This window comes from Anopheles funestus, chromosome 2RL (assembly GCF_943734845.2).
Source record: "Anopheles funestus chromosome 2RL, idAnoFuneDA-416_04, whole genome shotgun sequence".
NCBI classification, from domain to species: domain Eukaryota; kingdom Metazoa; phylum Arthropoda; class Insecta; order Diptera; family Culicidae; genus Anopheles; species Anopheles funestus.
Window position 1 is genome coordinate 18,441,494 of NC_064598.1, and position 16,836 is coordinate 18,458,329.

The 16,836-nt window shown below is 43.4% G+C and overlaps 2 protein-coding genes across 3 annotated transcripts in view; one reads left to right on the forward strand and one right to left on the reverse strand.

Moving 5' to 3' along the window:
- The window catches only part of LOC125762494 (synapsin), a 39,199-nt gene that overhangs the window by 16,579 nt on the left and 5,784 nt on the right, over nt 1–16,836 (forward strand). The gene's annotated exons all lie outside the window — the stretch shown is intronic.
- Nucleotides 11–16,247, reverse strand: LOC125762502 (tissue inhibitor of metalloproteinase). The gene is made up of 4 exons (XM_049424661.1): nt 15,698–16,247; nt 1,675–1,823; nt 1,090–1,178; nt 11–982 (listed from the first exon to the last, which is right to left on the reverse strand). Exons 2-4 carry the CDS (start codon nt 1,805–1,807, stop codon nt 560–562), a joined length of 645 nt encoding a protein of 214 aa, XP_049280618.1. The 5' UTR covers nt 1,808–1,823; nt 15,698–16,247; the 3' UTR covers nt 11–559.

Genomic DNA, 16,836 nt, shown 5'->3' on the forward strand with positions numbered 1-16,836 from the left:
ACGCGAAACATTTTTTACACTAATTATATTCCAATAATTTATTCATGAAAATATCATCACCTCTCGGTTCCACTTGTACACACAAACCTTTGCAATCTCCATACGCATTTCCCTTGACTTGACGCCCATTCTGCCCCATTCGTTGTTTGGTGTGTTCGTGTACACTTGTGGCTAATCGTAATTTGTACTTAACAAAAGTATGATTTGACATTCACTCATTGCGCTCCTTTGCTACGGGGATGTTTTATATTGCTCTCTGTTCTGGGTGTTAGTGTGTGCGTGTGTGCAGGAAATAATTTACACAATTTGAGACCTTTTCACTACAATCTGGTCCGTGGTCACAAGCAAAATGGAGCGTATTTCTTGAGCGACCTTCGTAACGTGTTTGATAAATAAAGGGAACCTTCAGCCGTGCTTAAGGGCACGCTCGGAACAAAACAGTATATATAAATGGTTTATAACAACAATCTAACCACCTGACAGGCAGGCACTGTCGCTCACGATAATGAGCTCCTTCCGTATGTTCCCTTGTGTGCTTTTATCTGTCCATCGTGTGTGCTTATTTGCCACCATTTTTAGCCATACACTGGCCGAAACGGGGCGATCGACGCCAATGGCACTTGATCGGGGTTCCGTCCTCCTTGACCACGCCGGCCGGTACACACGAACCGTAGCTCGTCTCGCAGATACCCTTCGGTGCGAACGGTGTCCAGTTGCACGATCCAATCCGCTGGTTGCACTTCTGGTTCCAGCACAGGTTAATCTTGCACTTGCATCCCTTACGATAGATGCCAGCCAGGCCACGCTTTTCGACGATCGACAGATCGGCATACGGACGGACGAAGTCGCACAGCCCAACCTGTTCGCTGTTGGCTGCGATCGCGTACAGCTTGTTCGGTTCCAGCGTAATACCACACAGCGAGCTCATCGAGGGTGTGAAGAGTTTTCCGTGGCGCAACAATTTCCGTGCCTCGTCACTCATCTGTTAGAAAAATTTGGAAAACATACCGATCAGCACTCCCTTATGTTTGATCGTCATTGCATGCAGGATCATTTCCTTGTTGCGTGCAATATTGTATACAAGCTTACCTTATACTCTTTCTTGATAGCAATCTTGTATGCATCCATGGATGGGCGGTCCTTTGACGCCGTTCGACGTAGCACTTGTGCAACGATCACTGAAAAAAATAAAAGAATTATTAAATCGTTTGGTTTTGATTGCTTTTTCTTAATTGAAAAAAAAAACATGAATGATGCATTCGGTCTTTTTATAGCATGACGTTAGCTTAATCGAACATTAAAAAAAGCTAACGCGATGAGATCATATATTTTTTACTCTGGAGATTTTGTTGAATAAACCACAATTTATTACACCTGTCTGTTCTGTATTTTTATGTATTTTATCGATTTAAAAAAATACCCACAATGTGAAGTATTGTTGCTTCTTTTGCTTCACCACAATCAGCAATAAAATCGTACCCATTTTATGAGTAACTGACCAGTCCAGCAGACGGGTCATGGCATCATGGGATCAGGGCAAAAGACATTCGACATAACCCAGACACAACGACACAAGAATGCATGACGGATTACATTCCGGCCCAACGGGGTTAAGCTTTCCCAGTGAGCTGCTGTAATCACACATGGGGTAACCTTTAACATTTAATAACTTACCGTACTCCGACTCGCAGAAAGCCGTCTGGGGATGCTGTGGAAGGCAGCTGCAGGATTCGGCTGTGGGAAGCAGTATCGCTAACAGTCCCAAAATTGCCACAAACCGCAACGGTAACGAACGATTAGTCTTCATTTTTGAGCGATTTTAACTGGAAACGAAAAAGAAAAAAGAAGATATTTAACATAAAAAACGGATCATCGCGATCTTGTTCGAAAAAAAATGGAGAAGGTTTTGTTTGGGAAATTAAACTCTCATAATCCTAACGCGTTGATGACAGCTTGTTGTAAAAAAAAAGGGTCACCCTCTTACTCCATACATACATTTCCGAACGGAAACCATTTTTTAAACAACGTCCCAACAATGTTCTGCGAGTTTTATTTTTGTAGTCTGGTTTCTTTGAAGTAATTCCAGAGACCGGACGACGGTGTATTCCTACGTCAGCGGCTCAATTATATCGTGTTTATTTGTACTGCATTTAGTATTCATCACGCAACGGCCGTTAATCTTCACAACGATCCCGATCACATCATACAGCAACAAATCATGCCAGTGTGCTTGGAGGGTACGACACATTCACAACGAGCGTAAAACAATTGTCCATTTAATCTCTCCAATCTGATGTTCGATTGTTCGCTGAAGGATGAACGCAACTGGAAGATGCCACACGGATCGTGTGTGATGGATGTCTTTATTTTTCGTACCTTCATTTTGGTTTTGCTACTCGAGTGCGCTTTTTTTACGGCACAATTATCCACTTGCTTTATGTGTCAAGACTTCCATACCTCAAGACCCCAAAAGACCTGCATAATGGATGCAGTAAGTGAAGATAACCACAAAACCGACTGCACGATAAACTTTCTTATTTATTATACATGTTAGCCAGGTGTAGCGTTTCTTACTTCCTTTTTTGGTCACCATTGCTAGCAGCAGCGACACAATGAAACATGCAGCGGGTAAAACGAACAAACACCCATCAAGCTATTGGTACAGTGCAGATTTAAGCTTGAGGTTTTGGGCAATAAATCATATCGACTTTAGGTCGTCCTATTCGACCAAAGATGTCACAACACGAAGAAGCGACCAACTGGATTGGAATGAATAAAATTCCTGCTAAACATGTATTTTCATCCCGCATCAAACGATTTTCCTCCTCCGTCCTCTCCACAACGACCCGAACCATCGAAACGGATCTAGCTTATTCGCCATCACCTTCCTGCCAGCTCATCCGATGTCATCGGCTAAAAATACACTCCTTGCAACACGTTCAATGTTGCCGGCCTTCAAAGGTGGTGCTATATGTAAAAGGTTTGCCAAAAGCGGTAAGGTTGCCGCAAGAAAAACAAAATGGTACCAAATTCTTGGAACAAACCCCTTTTCTTGCCAGCACGGTTCGGTGAATGATCTTCATCCGGTCGGTGCCAAAACGGAACAACCTTGACAAACATTCCACTACGCGAATTATTTGCCCACTTTCAACGTTTTAGTCGCTTTCATCACGCTCTGCATGATTTCATGCCGACCGTTACGGAATGTCCGTTACATGCTCCTGTCAGTCAGCACCGTGTAATCCATCATTTAACGCTTTTATCGATGCAAGATCGATTGTAGGGATTGTCCCATTTTCACACCATTTGTACTGGGTTGACATGCAACAGAAAGCTTAAGTAAAGGGGTACCGTCCACGTATGCACTCACTTATCGTGCTACTAATTGAAATCAGTGATCAGCGTTACAGCGTTAAGAGCACACGGTTACACGGACGCCATATTTGGAGGCGCTAACGGCACAACAGCAGACAGTTGTGTCGCGGTGGAATGGAAACTTTAGCCGGCAGTAGTGAAGTCAGCCAACGGTTCAATTACCATTTCGTTCCATTGTGCCGAAGAATGGAATGCCAGATAGGGCAGGTAGGTAATTAATAATAATTGGCAAATGTCTTAAAGTAGGGGAAATACAGTCATGTCATGCCAGTGCCATGTACGATCCTTTGTTGATGTGCTCTGAGCGTCATCTGAGCAAAAGTAGACAAATGGATGAAAATTGAAAAGTTATGTTTTTTTTTTTTCGTTTCATTTTTATCACAAAACAAGGTTCTTTGGAACCTTTTTTTGTTTGGTTGAGCATTGCCATAAAAGGTTGTGTCATGTGAGCATGTGGGGTTGTCCACACGAGTATCGATCGATGCGGTCACCAAATTGCTCTAATGACCACCCTCGTGTAAACCAGTGGACCGAACCCAAGAAAGCTAATACGCTAACCAAGCACTCTCCGGGTGCTCTTAGGCACATTACGGCTCATGAAACATTCACACAATGGCGCCAAAGGGAGAAGATGTAGTGTGAGTGTTTTGCTTTTTTTATTTCAAACTCAAATGCATACAAAAATGTTCGTTAACTGTGCAAGTTGCTCTACCTATACCAAGGAACACGCATACATTAACATCGTAACGCTCACTTTTTTCCCCAACAAACATGCGTATTACGCCGTGCGTGACATTTTACCAATCGGTACCGATTAGGTGGAACACATAAGAAAGTTCCTCGCTTCAGTTTGGCTTTCATAATCGGAGTTCCAGCACAGAATTATGTCTCATGAAGCGGTGGTAGAACCTCCAACTCTAGTCTAGTGCTCGTGCCATAAATCACCCACATCCGTGATTCATTTGGCCCCGTCTGGTCTGGTTGCATACGAAACGAAATGCCGACCGGTTGAACCGCCCGCAAAGGTAACGTTAGAACCTTAGAAACGGGCACTTGCTCAGAGTTGCTGAGCTCAGCACTAAACATCCCGCCCGGAAGATTAACGGCCACCGTGTTTGATGCATTCATCTTTTTTTTCTTGCCTTATTCTAAATACATCTGTCCGGCCCTTCCCTTCTCACCGCGTCCCGCACCCTGTTCGGAAGTCGCTACAATAGTCCGACCTTCGTATGCGGCTCATGTGACAAAAAGAAAGGAGAAGGAAAGACAAAATATCTCACCACCATTTAGCACCGGAACGGATGCTAGGCCACCCCATCGGGGACGTGTGAATGCGTGGGTTTACCCACGGTTGCCAAGTGTGAATGTGGGAAAGAAAAATGCGGCTTCTATTAGCAAAAGGGATAGCAGTTTGTGCCGGAGTGTATTTGTCAGTTTCGAGCAGCTGTCAATTCACCAAAAATATACACTCACGAAACCTAAACACCCAAAAACCCCTTTTCTTTGATAGGGTTATGTTAAAAAAAAGGGACTTGTAAAATGTATTCGCAGTGAAGGGTGCAACGCACCGGACATACATCAACACAACAGACCCGCCGTGATCTGGTCGACATTTTATACGGCTGTCATCGGTTTTGCAGCCTGATCGTGTGATTGTGTGATCGGAGTTTTCATTTCTTTTCAAAAACAAACGTGATCGTGTTGGTGTGTAGCAAATATTGCAGCAAAAAAGCGCATCATCGTCATCATTATTTCAGCATGGGAAGGAACACAAAACGATGCGAGAAGATAAACAGAAGGATGCGACAAAAAAAGGAAAGAAAAGGTGCGATAGTCGCAGCTGCCAGTGCAAACGCACGCGTAGTTTATGGTCGCTACGTGTATGCGCTTATGTATGTGTATCGCACGATTTTTCTTTCCCGGTGTGTCCTAGAATTTTCAAACAAACCGCGCTTCTATCGAATCGGTATCGGTTAAAAATAGCTTAATTGAGTCATATTTCTCGGTGGTTTTGTTTTGACAGTGTACGAACGGCGCTGGGTGGACACCAAACACAGACACACAGAATGTAGACTTAGTAGACGGTGCCACACTATTCGCCATTCCTCACATCACCACACACACACACATATGTCCGTCTGTGGTATTTGGAGTATGCGAAACTCAGAGAAGTGCACGGTATGTACGCGCATTTACTGCAGCCTTGATCTTCGCTGGATTCGCTACATCACACAACGTCAGTTAAAGAGTTTGCAATTCCATTGCATCTGCAGTTTGGGGGGCAAAGTGCGCCGGAGAAGGCAGAAGAAGATGCCACACCATTGCGCGACACTGACTGGTGCTAATGGTTTGTTTATCTTTGTCCCATCGCCTGAAGCCTTTCGCTCATCCGGAGCGATGACGCAACGAACGGTGTTTGATTTGTAGCTGCTGTGTCCTTCAACGTCTTTGGTGCCCGTTTTGTAGGTCAACAGGGATGTGAACCGGATTGTTCCTGATTAAACACCCAGCAACATCCATTGCTACACTCATTTTCGTTCGATCTCAGAGCCCCCAAGAGTCACAATTTTTAATAGAGACAAACAGATGATACATTAGCATGAATAACCAGCAGCAATAAATTCTGCCCGACAATGGGGCCATGCACCTCGGGCCGGCTTCATTTACTTCAGCGTAATGATACATTGGTCAATCATGGAAAAATCGTCCTCGATCATCATCATCAGCGATGAAGGGAGCGCAAGAAGTTACAAACTGTCACATAAATTTCTCCATTTAAAAAAAAAACTATTGATTGACCCACCGACAAAACCGTCCGCAGCTCAGCGACGAAACACCGACGACTTGTAATTGATTCCAATAATTACCGCCGTGGGGCAGGCTTTTAGCTCTGACGTTAAGAGGAGCGAGCCTCATTTGCAAATAACAGGTTTTCCATTGATACAGCCGTCCGCGGCATTGGATCCTGCCCTGCCCGTTTGGTCACCGGTGGGACATTGTTTCTTGGGTCGTAAATCAGACAGCGTAATAACGACTACCAAGCGGTGGTGGATTGTTGCGTTACAACTTAAACGGGTCCGAAGGATAATTTAATTATAGTGAAGCTTATAAAATCAAACAACACGAATGAAGTAGCGTACCTAATTACTTCTTTACCGCGCGATAAATTGCCCAATGTGTTATCAACTTAACTAGCAAGCGGAACGGGGTAGTGTACACTGTGTGAGGATTACAATTTCAGCGATAGTAACTTTTTACAACGTGACCGGGGTACATTAAGGGATTCGTTCCGGTGGTGTATTATTCAGTTATTTAGATGAATTATTGAAGGACTTTAGTTTAACGTAACAGGTTCCCCCATTATCTAAATATGCGGTTAACACACCATCTATCTAAACACCATTGAGGAAATTCAACTATTTCTTTATTGATTAACTATCTGTAACTTTAAATATTCACAGTTGAAAAATTACGTTGAAGAGCTCTTTAATCTCAATCGAGATTTGAACCCAGACCAGGTGTGTGCTAGACTCTTGCATTACCGCCACCTCCATTATAGCTGTCCGAAACAAGAACTGCTATAAATCTGTTTTATTCGTTGCATGTTGCTCCAACAAAGTATATTCTCCAGAAAAAAACAACCAGCTGCTCACGTGCAGTTTTAGTCAACTTTAAATCGACTAAATGCCACGACATTGATCAATTTCACATGTCAGATAAAGATGGATAGGCTACCGAGGTCCTCAACTCAAGAATCTCAGGCAACAAATTTTGCGAAAAAAACAATCCGTGCAAAAAACAAAATTACGTTTGTTCAGCTTTAAAGTATCAAGGACATGTACGTTCCAGAATGAATTGTTTTTTATTTGCTCAGTTGTGGAAACGTTTAGTGTTTAATTAAGCGAACCGATACGTCTGACGTTAAGCTGCATTTTCCAACATTTTTTTATTCTCTCTACTGTCTTGACGAAAAAAAACTCACCACATTACATTACACGCTCTCACATAATACCTTGCAATCATCCGAATCATGAAAACTCCATTCACTTCGCGCAAAACGTTTAAATTGCTTTACGCCCTTTTTTAAAACATCCCGATTCGCCGGTTACCAAGTTGTATTCTGTTTTGGCTCGGTTCGGTTGTGCTGCTCTCCGGCCGATGTGGATGTGTCATTAACGGCACAGCATGAAATCGAAAGTCTCACACCGGTGGAGCCACTATACACATGGCTCCACATGATACTCTCCGTCAGGTATTGGTCCAGGCTGACAATAGCGGTCTTTTTCTTCTCTCGCGATGTATGTAAGCCATTCACCGATCGATCTTTCCCTCCAGGAGCTGAGCAGATTGAAGCAGATTAAAAACGATGTTTCCCGCTTGTAACATTCTTCCGTACAGTCCGGAGGGCCACATTGAAAGCGGCGATTCCGATCGAGTAAGCTATTGTTGTGCGATCAACCATTCGAACGAGTTTCATCCCCATCAAACAGTAGTAAATCTTTCCTTCAACTACAAACATATTAAAGGGCCTGCAGATGAGCAGGCTCCGACACGATCGATCCGATTCGATCGTGCAAGATGACTTTAGTCCCTCTCCTGTTCGTGACACGAGTGCAGTTTTGGTGTTGTCGCGACAAGAGAGAGAAAGAGAGAGAGAGGTTCCATACCGATCCACGTGGTATGCAGCTCCCGGTTCGACGACAGACACACGTACCGTAACACTAACTTTTACGACTAATTTATGCTAATTGACACCGGCCAAAGATGCGCTTGCTGTCGTGCCGTTGCAGCGACCCCAACCACAACCAAGATGTAGCGATATTACAAACGAAAAAAAAGCCCCAACCCCGGCTACTATCTTGTCATGTATCGGGCGTAAAATACGCCGGTGGGAAGTTTTACTGCAAGTTAAAATTATCAAACAGGCGCACACACACACACACCGCTTCACGCTTCAAAGGGCCGCATTGTGAATGGCGCCAATGAGGCACGGCAGAGCAACAGCAACAAAAAATGCGTCACCCTCACACGTTTGCCACCGCTAAGCAGCTTCACGGCTGAACAACGATTGCTTGTTGCGATCCGTTCCGGCTTAACACAACCTTCTCCGGAGCGTTGAGATGCATTATGATTTGATGCGATCATCGCTTCCTCAATGCTTGACGAGATTTTCATACACCCTTTTTTTCATGATGTATCAGCTCCAAGCCGTGCATAATCAGCTTCTCCAGATCGGTAATGAATCGAAGCGGAACACTATTCCGATTGATGATTTGTGAACGTGCTCATTCAGATCGAACCTTTGCGATCGTTTACCTTAACTCACTCTGTATTTCTGTCTCTCTCTCTCTCTCGCTCTTGGGGAGGTAAATTGTACCCGAAACGATGCGATAAGATAATGTAAATGGCACACGATTGGCAACATCCCGATCCCGGTGCATTTGCCACATAAATCAGCTGCAATCCGTACAATCTCGGTACAAAGCGAGTGGGATGGCAACATACAAAAAAAATCCGTTTCTGTCATGGTTGACCGTTTTGCTTCAAGGGAACCGGTAATCGGTACCGTAATGCAGTCTCGTTAGCGTTGTCCGTTGTCCAAAATGCATCAACGCCCTCCTTAATTTTTTTGCTGTGGATGACATTCACGATAATTCGTTCCCTTATAACGGGGGAAGAGATAAGGCAAACGAAACTAAATTTAAAAAACTCACCCCCAAAAACAAAGCAAAAGTACTTTAAAGTTCACCGACTTTTACTTAAACACTCAATAAAACATTGCAAAAGTTTAAACTTTTCCCATCGTGATTTTGCAACTTTGGTTTGGGAAACTTTTAACCGAACTGTTTAACCTACGCAAGCGAACCATTTCTTGCACCGTGCTCTTCTAGTTCGCTAACCCAATTGACCGGTGCGGTAAGCGATACGCGATCCAACACCGAGTGCGTGCAAAAAAACCCACGCCGTGTGCTGTCACACCATTTATTGTTCACGGCGACAGCACAAAACTGGCCACTTGAGTGGCAAATCGCGCTACCCCAGAATCAACATCAATTCCCTCGGTACTCGTTACGCAAACATGTGTTTACGGTGCTTCGATCGTGTGCGATAAATCATTTTAACGTATCGTCCCCGGAAAATGGACACCCACCCCTTCCTTTACTATCAGGTGTGCTTCGGGGATGATATGGTTGCACCCGAGCGGCAGGTCATTCATCCGCAACTTCCGATGCAAAAACCTACCAATGTACGATCACTTTTGCGTCAATATGTAGCTGGTGGAAATTCCCTCATGAAAAGGGGGAATGATGGTTATACATTATCATAAAGAAGTATGTTGCAACCTTCTACCACCTGGCGGGATGGAACAAAATTGCATTTCATTTGGTCGACGCGCTCACAAACGTTGTCCTATCCCATCCTGCCCTTACATACATATATGTTTACCAAAACTTTCCATTTTCCATCCGAAACACGTTCGGAACGAGGAAGCGGTAATACGCGCGAGTTTTTTACGCACGAGTTTTCGCGCGTGACATGCTCGCGGTGGCACCAAAGTGGCACACTGATTCCCGGAATAGAAGAAAACCCTTTTACCCCAACCTAGGTAAATGATTGTACGGTACGATCGGAGAGAGAAGAGGTTAATAGTGGAGAAGGAGGTTCTCGAAACCAACCCTAGCAATAAAAAAAACACCAAACCCGTCAACATAAGGTCCATGGGGAGTACATGTACTTTCGCTTGCCGCTAGTTGAAACATGGCTCAAAAAGACACACGAAGATAGAAGGTGATAACAAGCTAAACGAACTAAAATGAACAACACCCGCACTCGCGTGGTCCGGCTACATACGTACACCTTCTCCCTTCCTGTTTTGCAAATTGTTTTGACCCACCCATCGTAACACATTCACACGCAGAAGGTGACAAGCGAAAACAATTTTGCGATATGTTGTTTTATTTTTGCATTTTACTTCCATCTCATGCTACATCCATGTGAAACACGGTAAAGGTAGGGTAAGTGCATATGCATGTGGTCCATTTTTCTTGTCGATCGCAAAAAAAACTGCACCGATCAATGTGGTTAAGGGGGGGAGGTGAAAAAAAACCACCCTTACGCTTGCCGAACACTACTTACTGGAGGGGTTGAAGTTGTTTACTTTTCCCTTCACATACACATGACCGTAGCGAACGATCGAGGAGTGTTGGAGAACAATCTGCAAACGTGCTAAAGGCAGCACATTTCCAATTCCTACCCCTAAAGATACACAGCTGTCGCTAAAACACGTCAACGCGAAAACGCCGACGAGAGAGAGAGAGAAAGAGAGAGTAAAAACCACCCAAAAAAAAACAACAAGTTCACTCTTTCTCGTTTTAAAACTTCAAAATCTTGCATGCCCCCCAAAACGCAACTGATTTATTGATCGACAAGAAACACGAAAAAATGCAAGAAATGCAGCAAAATAAACAGGAAAGAAAAGAATCGGTACGAGCCAACTAACAAGAACAAAGAGAAAACCCCCAAGATTGCACCAATCCTAGGCATTTGATGCATCAAACTCGTCCTCGCGGATGGAAAACACATTTAGGCGTTTGATCTACTTTCGGTCCCTGTCACCTGAAAGCAAATAAGTAAACGAATAAACAAATCACCACCAGATGGGAGTTTGGCCGCTGATTGGTCGTGTGTTTCGTATCGGCAAAGGAAGTATATAATTTTTTTTTATTGTTTTTATTCTGCACCCGAAAATGTCTCGGTGACGCAAAGCAAAACAAAAAAAAACCCTCCTGCAACCCTTGCTGCAACGAAGGGGTGAGAAAGGAATTTAAAAAATGTTCAACATCGGTATCCGATTCCTTGGGATCGAGAAAAACGGAAAGCGCATCTGTTCGATCAATTGCGAAGATTTTCACAAAAAAAAAACAACACAAAAACGGTTTCAGTTTCGCCAGACAGCTCGATGAAGCGTAGCTATTCTAAACATAAGACGAATGGTTCTACATGCGCGCGTGAGACGCTTGTCTTCGAAGTTGCCTTTTTTTAAATGTACGATTCACGTTAATATTGCACGTTAAAAAAACGCACCAAAACAATGAGGGTTTTTTTCTAAAATTATTTATTCCAAAAATAAAGAAAATAAAATACTTCATAATACAGCAAGCTACTGAAGTGCATTGCAAACTGTTCGTGCAATGCACTTGCTGCCCATTTTGTATCGACATGCAAACTTTGCAACTTATTATCACGCAACCCCTCCACCCCTTACGTTCATTAGGGGATGCCTGATGTGTGTGTGTGTTTTTACCTTTTTGTTTTGCTTTAATGTTTGCCACACTTTGTACTGCTGAAAAATCAAACACATCGTTTAGCAATCGATGCACGAGTAGTAAAGGCACGTAACACACCCAACATCAGTAAAGTGCTCCCGGTATTTATTTTCTCTCTGGGAGGGGGTTAAAAACCCTAACCCTTCCCACATTCATCCAAGCGTGCGGGTGGCCGTTTGGAATTTGGTAGAAACATTCACATTTTACCACCGTTTTGCTGTGTTTGCTGTGAGCTTGTGAAATATGTTACACGGAACCCTTTTTGATTACACTATTTAAAATACTTTTTCAATGGGAGAAAAAAGTTTTGCTAGTTTTTCTAGCCTTAGCGGGATTTGAATCGAATCCAAACGATGAAGGAATTTTGTTAAGTAAACACTTGAAAATCGTTTCACCAGCAATCAAGTGATCTCTGGCAAGGATCGTGATTGCGATCGACACGGAGAGCAAAATCAATATTGGCCGGGATTTTCCAACTGCTCTGGTTTATGGTTTGGTTTAAAATCATAAACTATTCGAGCACCTGTTGATGGACTGATGGCTTGAACTATCATCTTAGCCTGTTTAAAAGAGAATGGATTCGACCATCGTATACAGATCACCATTTTGCCTGCCACATCCTGAGCGGTAAAATATTATCTAGCAAATCTTGTTACTGGTTTACTTTTCCCTTACCTTAGGGCTGTGCACGATACAAAAAAGGCGCTGCAAAAAGAAAACCGACCCGTATGGATTATTGGCAAAATAAACAACAGCAACCGGCCAAGCCGAAGCTAATAACACCGTGCAGCTTTGCACAACGCCAACCAACAGTACGTCCAAATCATCCCCTTTAGGCGTGGTGATCTGTCTGTCGGTTAATGTAGTGCGCAACATTAACCAGATCACGTTCAGGGCCAGCACTTCACCAAAACCGCCTTATTGTGAGCAGTTCCGAGAAACATCGACCGCTTCCTATGATCGACCTCCGTATGACCTCCCGGGGGGGCATGGCTATGGATGCATACGTGATCAGCAATTTTCGTACTTGGGTTAATCCCGGTTCGATTGGTGATTGGTTGAAGGGAGTTAAAACTGGAGGGAAGGCAACAACACACATCCGACCATATCTCGCCAGCATCTATGAATGTCGCATCAGACTACAGAACGCCACCCTGACAGATCTGCCGGGATGGAGTTGGGGGAGAAAAAAAGTTATGACTTCTTCATCGGGTCTTCAACTCTTTTGGGTGCAATGTTCGGTTTATGTGATGTCTTGGAACTCGGTACACCTCCAAGGCCAAAGTTGGATGCCAAAGTTGGGTAAGAGAGAGTTTAGTACCGCCGAGACGATAAACCAGGTTGACTTGTCCTTGCAGTCCTGACCTTACCCAATGGATGTCGATCGTTGTACTACATTCCAACACTCCACTATCTAACCACATTCGGTTAGTCTGTTGTCTGAGCACGAGTATTATTCATCATGTCTTTCCGTTTTTAATATCTCTCACCCTAGCCGAGAGTGTCGCCATCAGGGTGATATCACAATAAAGCCACCGATAAGCATTGTGCACCGTTGTGTTGCGTTTTGTTCACCACCGCCGAGTTCCGCCGGAGCTGAATAACGCTTACGAAACCCCCAGAATGCCATTACGCACTGCTCATCTTCAGCGTCCAAGGTCGTACGGTCTGGAGATGGGCGTAGAATGTGCGAATGCCGCCCCGTATTCGTGTGTTCCAATTTCCACGCCGTACGCAAATGTTGCAACACACATGCCTAGCACAACCGATCAAGTGGTTTGAAGTAGTTTACGCAAAGGAAGCGCATTTTATGTTTTGCTGCTCAAGTAGATTACTCACAGCGAAATCTGCTTCGCTTTGACCATGTTTGTTCCGTTACTGGTTACGGTGGACGAGATTTCTTCACCGCTCAACAGGCTGGACTGGAAACGATTATGCAAATTTCGTACCATTTGTGATCGGTTCTTTAGCGAAGCGTTTCGGAAAAAAAACTGGACAAACCCCGAGGGCTGGAACACTTGTTCTGGCACGCCGCCAAAGAACAGTGATGGGGCTTTTATTCTACTCAATGACTGCAGCAACCATACTGTGCCGATGAACCATAAACTCTGCAACTAATAACTAAAACCGTTTTGCACTACGCTTCTCACGTTTGCAGAAAGTCTCTGTTTCTCCCCTTTTTTTTTGTTGCTGTAGAATCTGGAAGCACAGTTTACTGCTGTTTGTTAGCGTTATCTTTGGGCAAAACTTATCTTTATGTACACGAAGGTACCGATGGGCTAACATTGCGTCATGCTTAAAGTAGAGTATAAGGTACAGCTGCATTTGAAAAACGGTAAATTAAACGCAATCACATCCGTACCTTATAGGGTATGGAAATTATTGAGCAAACTTTACGTGTAATGCCATCACGAAGAGTAGCAAATGTAATACTGCAATTTGGTATTTTAATGTCCTCAACATTTCTTGTAAAGGATTCATATGAAATGGCAATCACAACTAGATGATATCGTAGACGCGTTAGATGACAAGGAAAGCAAGAACGGTTTATTGAAAAAATTACCACATGAAATGGTATTCATAGCAGATGAAATTGTACACAAGTTGTGAAGCGTTGTGGATGACATTACAATATCATCTGAGAAACGTTGGAAATCAAAAATAGCGTTCCAGAATTTGAAGATATAATAAAACTGTTGCTACTGTTTTCGTGTATTGAAACACATTTGTTTTTCGTGTTTTGTAACGTAATCCGTTCCGCAATACAGCTAAATGTTAAAACCCATACCTTTTGAGAACCTTTTGTTGGAGAAAATACGCTCAAACCAAGACAGTCGACTGTCGATAACCTATATCTTCGGCAGGTGCGGATGACTAACCGCACGAGAAAAAATATATTCCACACACAAACCGCATAACAAACCCACCCCATTTGAAACCGGAGATGGGGATGACATTAAAAAAAAATCGCTGGAATAAAACAAAAGTTTAACGAAACATCTCACTTGGCCCATAACTCTTTGGCAGTGCCACAGGGAGGGAAAGATGATACGTTTTAGCGTGTGGTACGTGTGCGCGCGCTCGTGATCACCACCAGTAACAACCTCATCAGCGATAATCAAGCGAAAGCAGGAAGGGAGCATGGCAAGTGTCGAGTGTACCACACCAAAAACCCGGTGCCTGGGTAATTGTTTAACGTTATTTTGTTTCCATTTTTTTTTTGCTGGCTCCTTGTTTTTTTGTCGAACATCAACGTTTGCTTTCCCAGTGTTACCTTCCATTCACAACGAAAGCTGGCCGTACTACCGACCAGCGTTGGCGTCGTCAGTTGTTTGTCCCTGTGAGATTTATCCGCACGATTCCACAGACCTCTCCCTTGCTTACCTGGGAGGACAACAACGAAATGCACCAACCAACGATCATTAATAAAACCAAAATGTAAGCAACAAACCTCCTCCCCCCAAATCGCGATTAACGCCAGCCAAGCACCGTGTGGGTGAGTAGTGAAATGGAGAAACATTTCAACCTCACCGGCAACGGGCCACCAATAGGAACAGGAGAAGCTGGTGCGTTAATGTTTTTACCCATAAATTTGTGCACACTGGAGGGCACTGGACACTTGTCGCAAACCACACAATAAACCAATCCACCTAGCTCCCCAAGAAACAACAACAACTCAATGCCAAGGGAGGATCATGAAAAGTGCGCCGAGGGCAATGCATTTGGCTATCAAGCAATACAGTGGGAAAAAAATACTATGACAACACACTTGAACATAGCCATTCAACTACAAAAATCCGAGCAGAGATTGTGTGTGTCTGTGATTCGCAGTACACTAATTAATTATGATTCATCAAGCGCTATTTCTAAGTGTATTTACGCTTTGAGAGATTGTGCTCCATTTTGTGCTTTTATTTTTAAACTGCCATTCTTTTTTATCCCTGCCACGGGGAATTCTCTGAAATGTGTTACGCTGCATTTGTATAAACACTTACAAAAGGTTTCTCTAAACACCAGGACACGTGTGCTGATCTGTTCGCTTTCGGACGCCGCACGCCACCAACGTCGATGAAGTCGTCCTTGATCGGTTTTTTTTCTTTTTGGCGAATTTCTCCCTCAGTAGTATTTGTGGAGCACGCCTCTTCCACTATCTACTTTGACGCACCGTTTCACTGCACCCTGATGAACCACACACTCTCCGTTGGCACTTGTTTCTAGCAAGTTGGTTGCTTGGATTAAAGCAACAATTGCTTTTTCAGCAAAAAACAAAACAACCTTCACTGCGTCGTAGTTTTACGCCTTTTGCTGTATTGAAGATGTTCGGTTCTTCAATCCGACACAAATTTACACACACACGCAAAACACACTTAAGGTGGTTCTTCTTTCGAATACGCGTACGCACCCACACACGAGATATTTTGCAAAAAATCCACTTTCCTTTCCGGGACCGGTAGAAAACACACGGTTTTTGCACGCACGGTTCACGTCTAGCTTGCCCGCTAGTTCGCTTGTTTCTGATCGCGTTCTGAGATCGCGTACGCCACGGCACGGTCTTTTAAGAAATGCGCGCGTGCTCGCTTTACTCGCTTTACTCGCGAGCGAATCTCTCGTTTGGTGCGGTATGTGCTCACTCTCTCTCTCGTGCTCACCGTTTTTTCTCATCACGCCGAGTGTTTATTCTGTGTTGATCGGTGCGTATGATTGTAGGCGATTTGAACACGTTTCTTTATAGGACAAAAACAAACAATTTGTTTTATATTAATTTAAAAACACTATAATAACACTAAAATGAATTTATTGAAATAGAACAAGTGGAATCATCTATGATTTCTTCTCTATATATATTATGATCAGTACAGAATAGCCGCCCAAACCTGGTGTTGTTTGCGAGAGGTCGTTCAACGGTTATAAATTTTAGTTTATCGTTGCTCTGTACGGAAATCATAAATCGTGGAATAGTTAATTTCAATGACTTTCAAACTATTTCTCAAAGAATGTTGTGATAAGAAATTTCTTTGTTCAATTTTTAACAGTAATTCAATCACCATCAGTTACATAAGATCATTCTCTAATTTAAAATATTAAATCGATTGAACTCTTCAACAAAGAAAATAGTTCATTTGTTTCATATCTC

Coding starts and splice junctions, on each gene's coding strand:
- LOC125762502 (XM_049424661.1), bottom strand. CDS start 1,807: ATGAAGACTAATCGTTCGTTACCGTTGCGGTTTGTGGCAATTTTGGGA. Junction 1,179..1,674: donor TTTCTGCGAGTCGGAGTACG/GTAAGTTATTAA, acceptor TATTTTTTTCAG/TGATCGTTGCACAAGTGCTA. Junction 983..1,089: donor CTATCAAGAAAGAGTATAAG/GTAAGCTTGTAT, acceptor TTTTTCTAACAG/ATGAGTGACGAGGCACGGAA.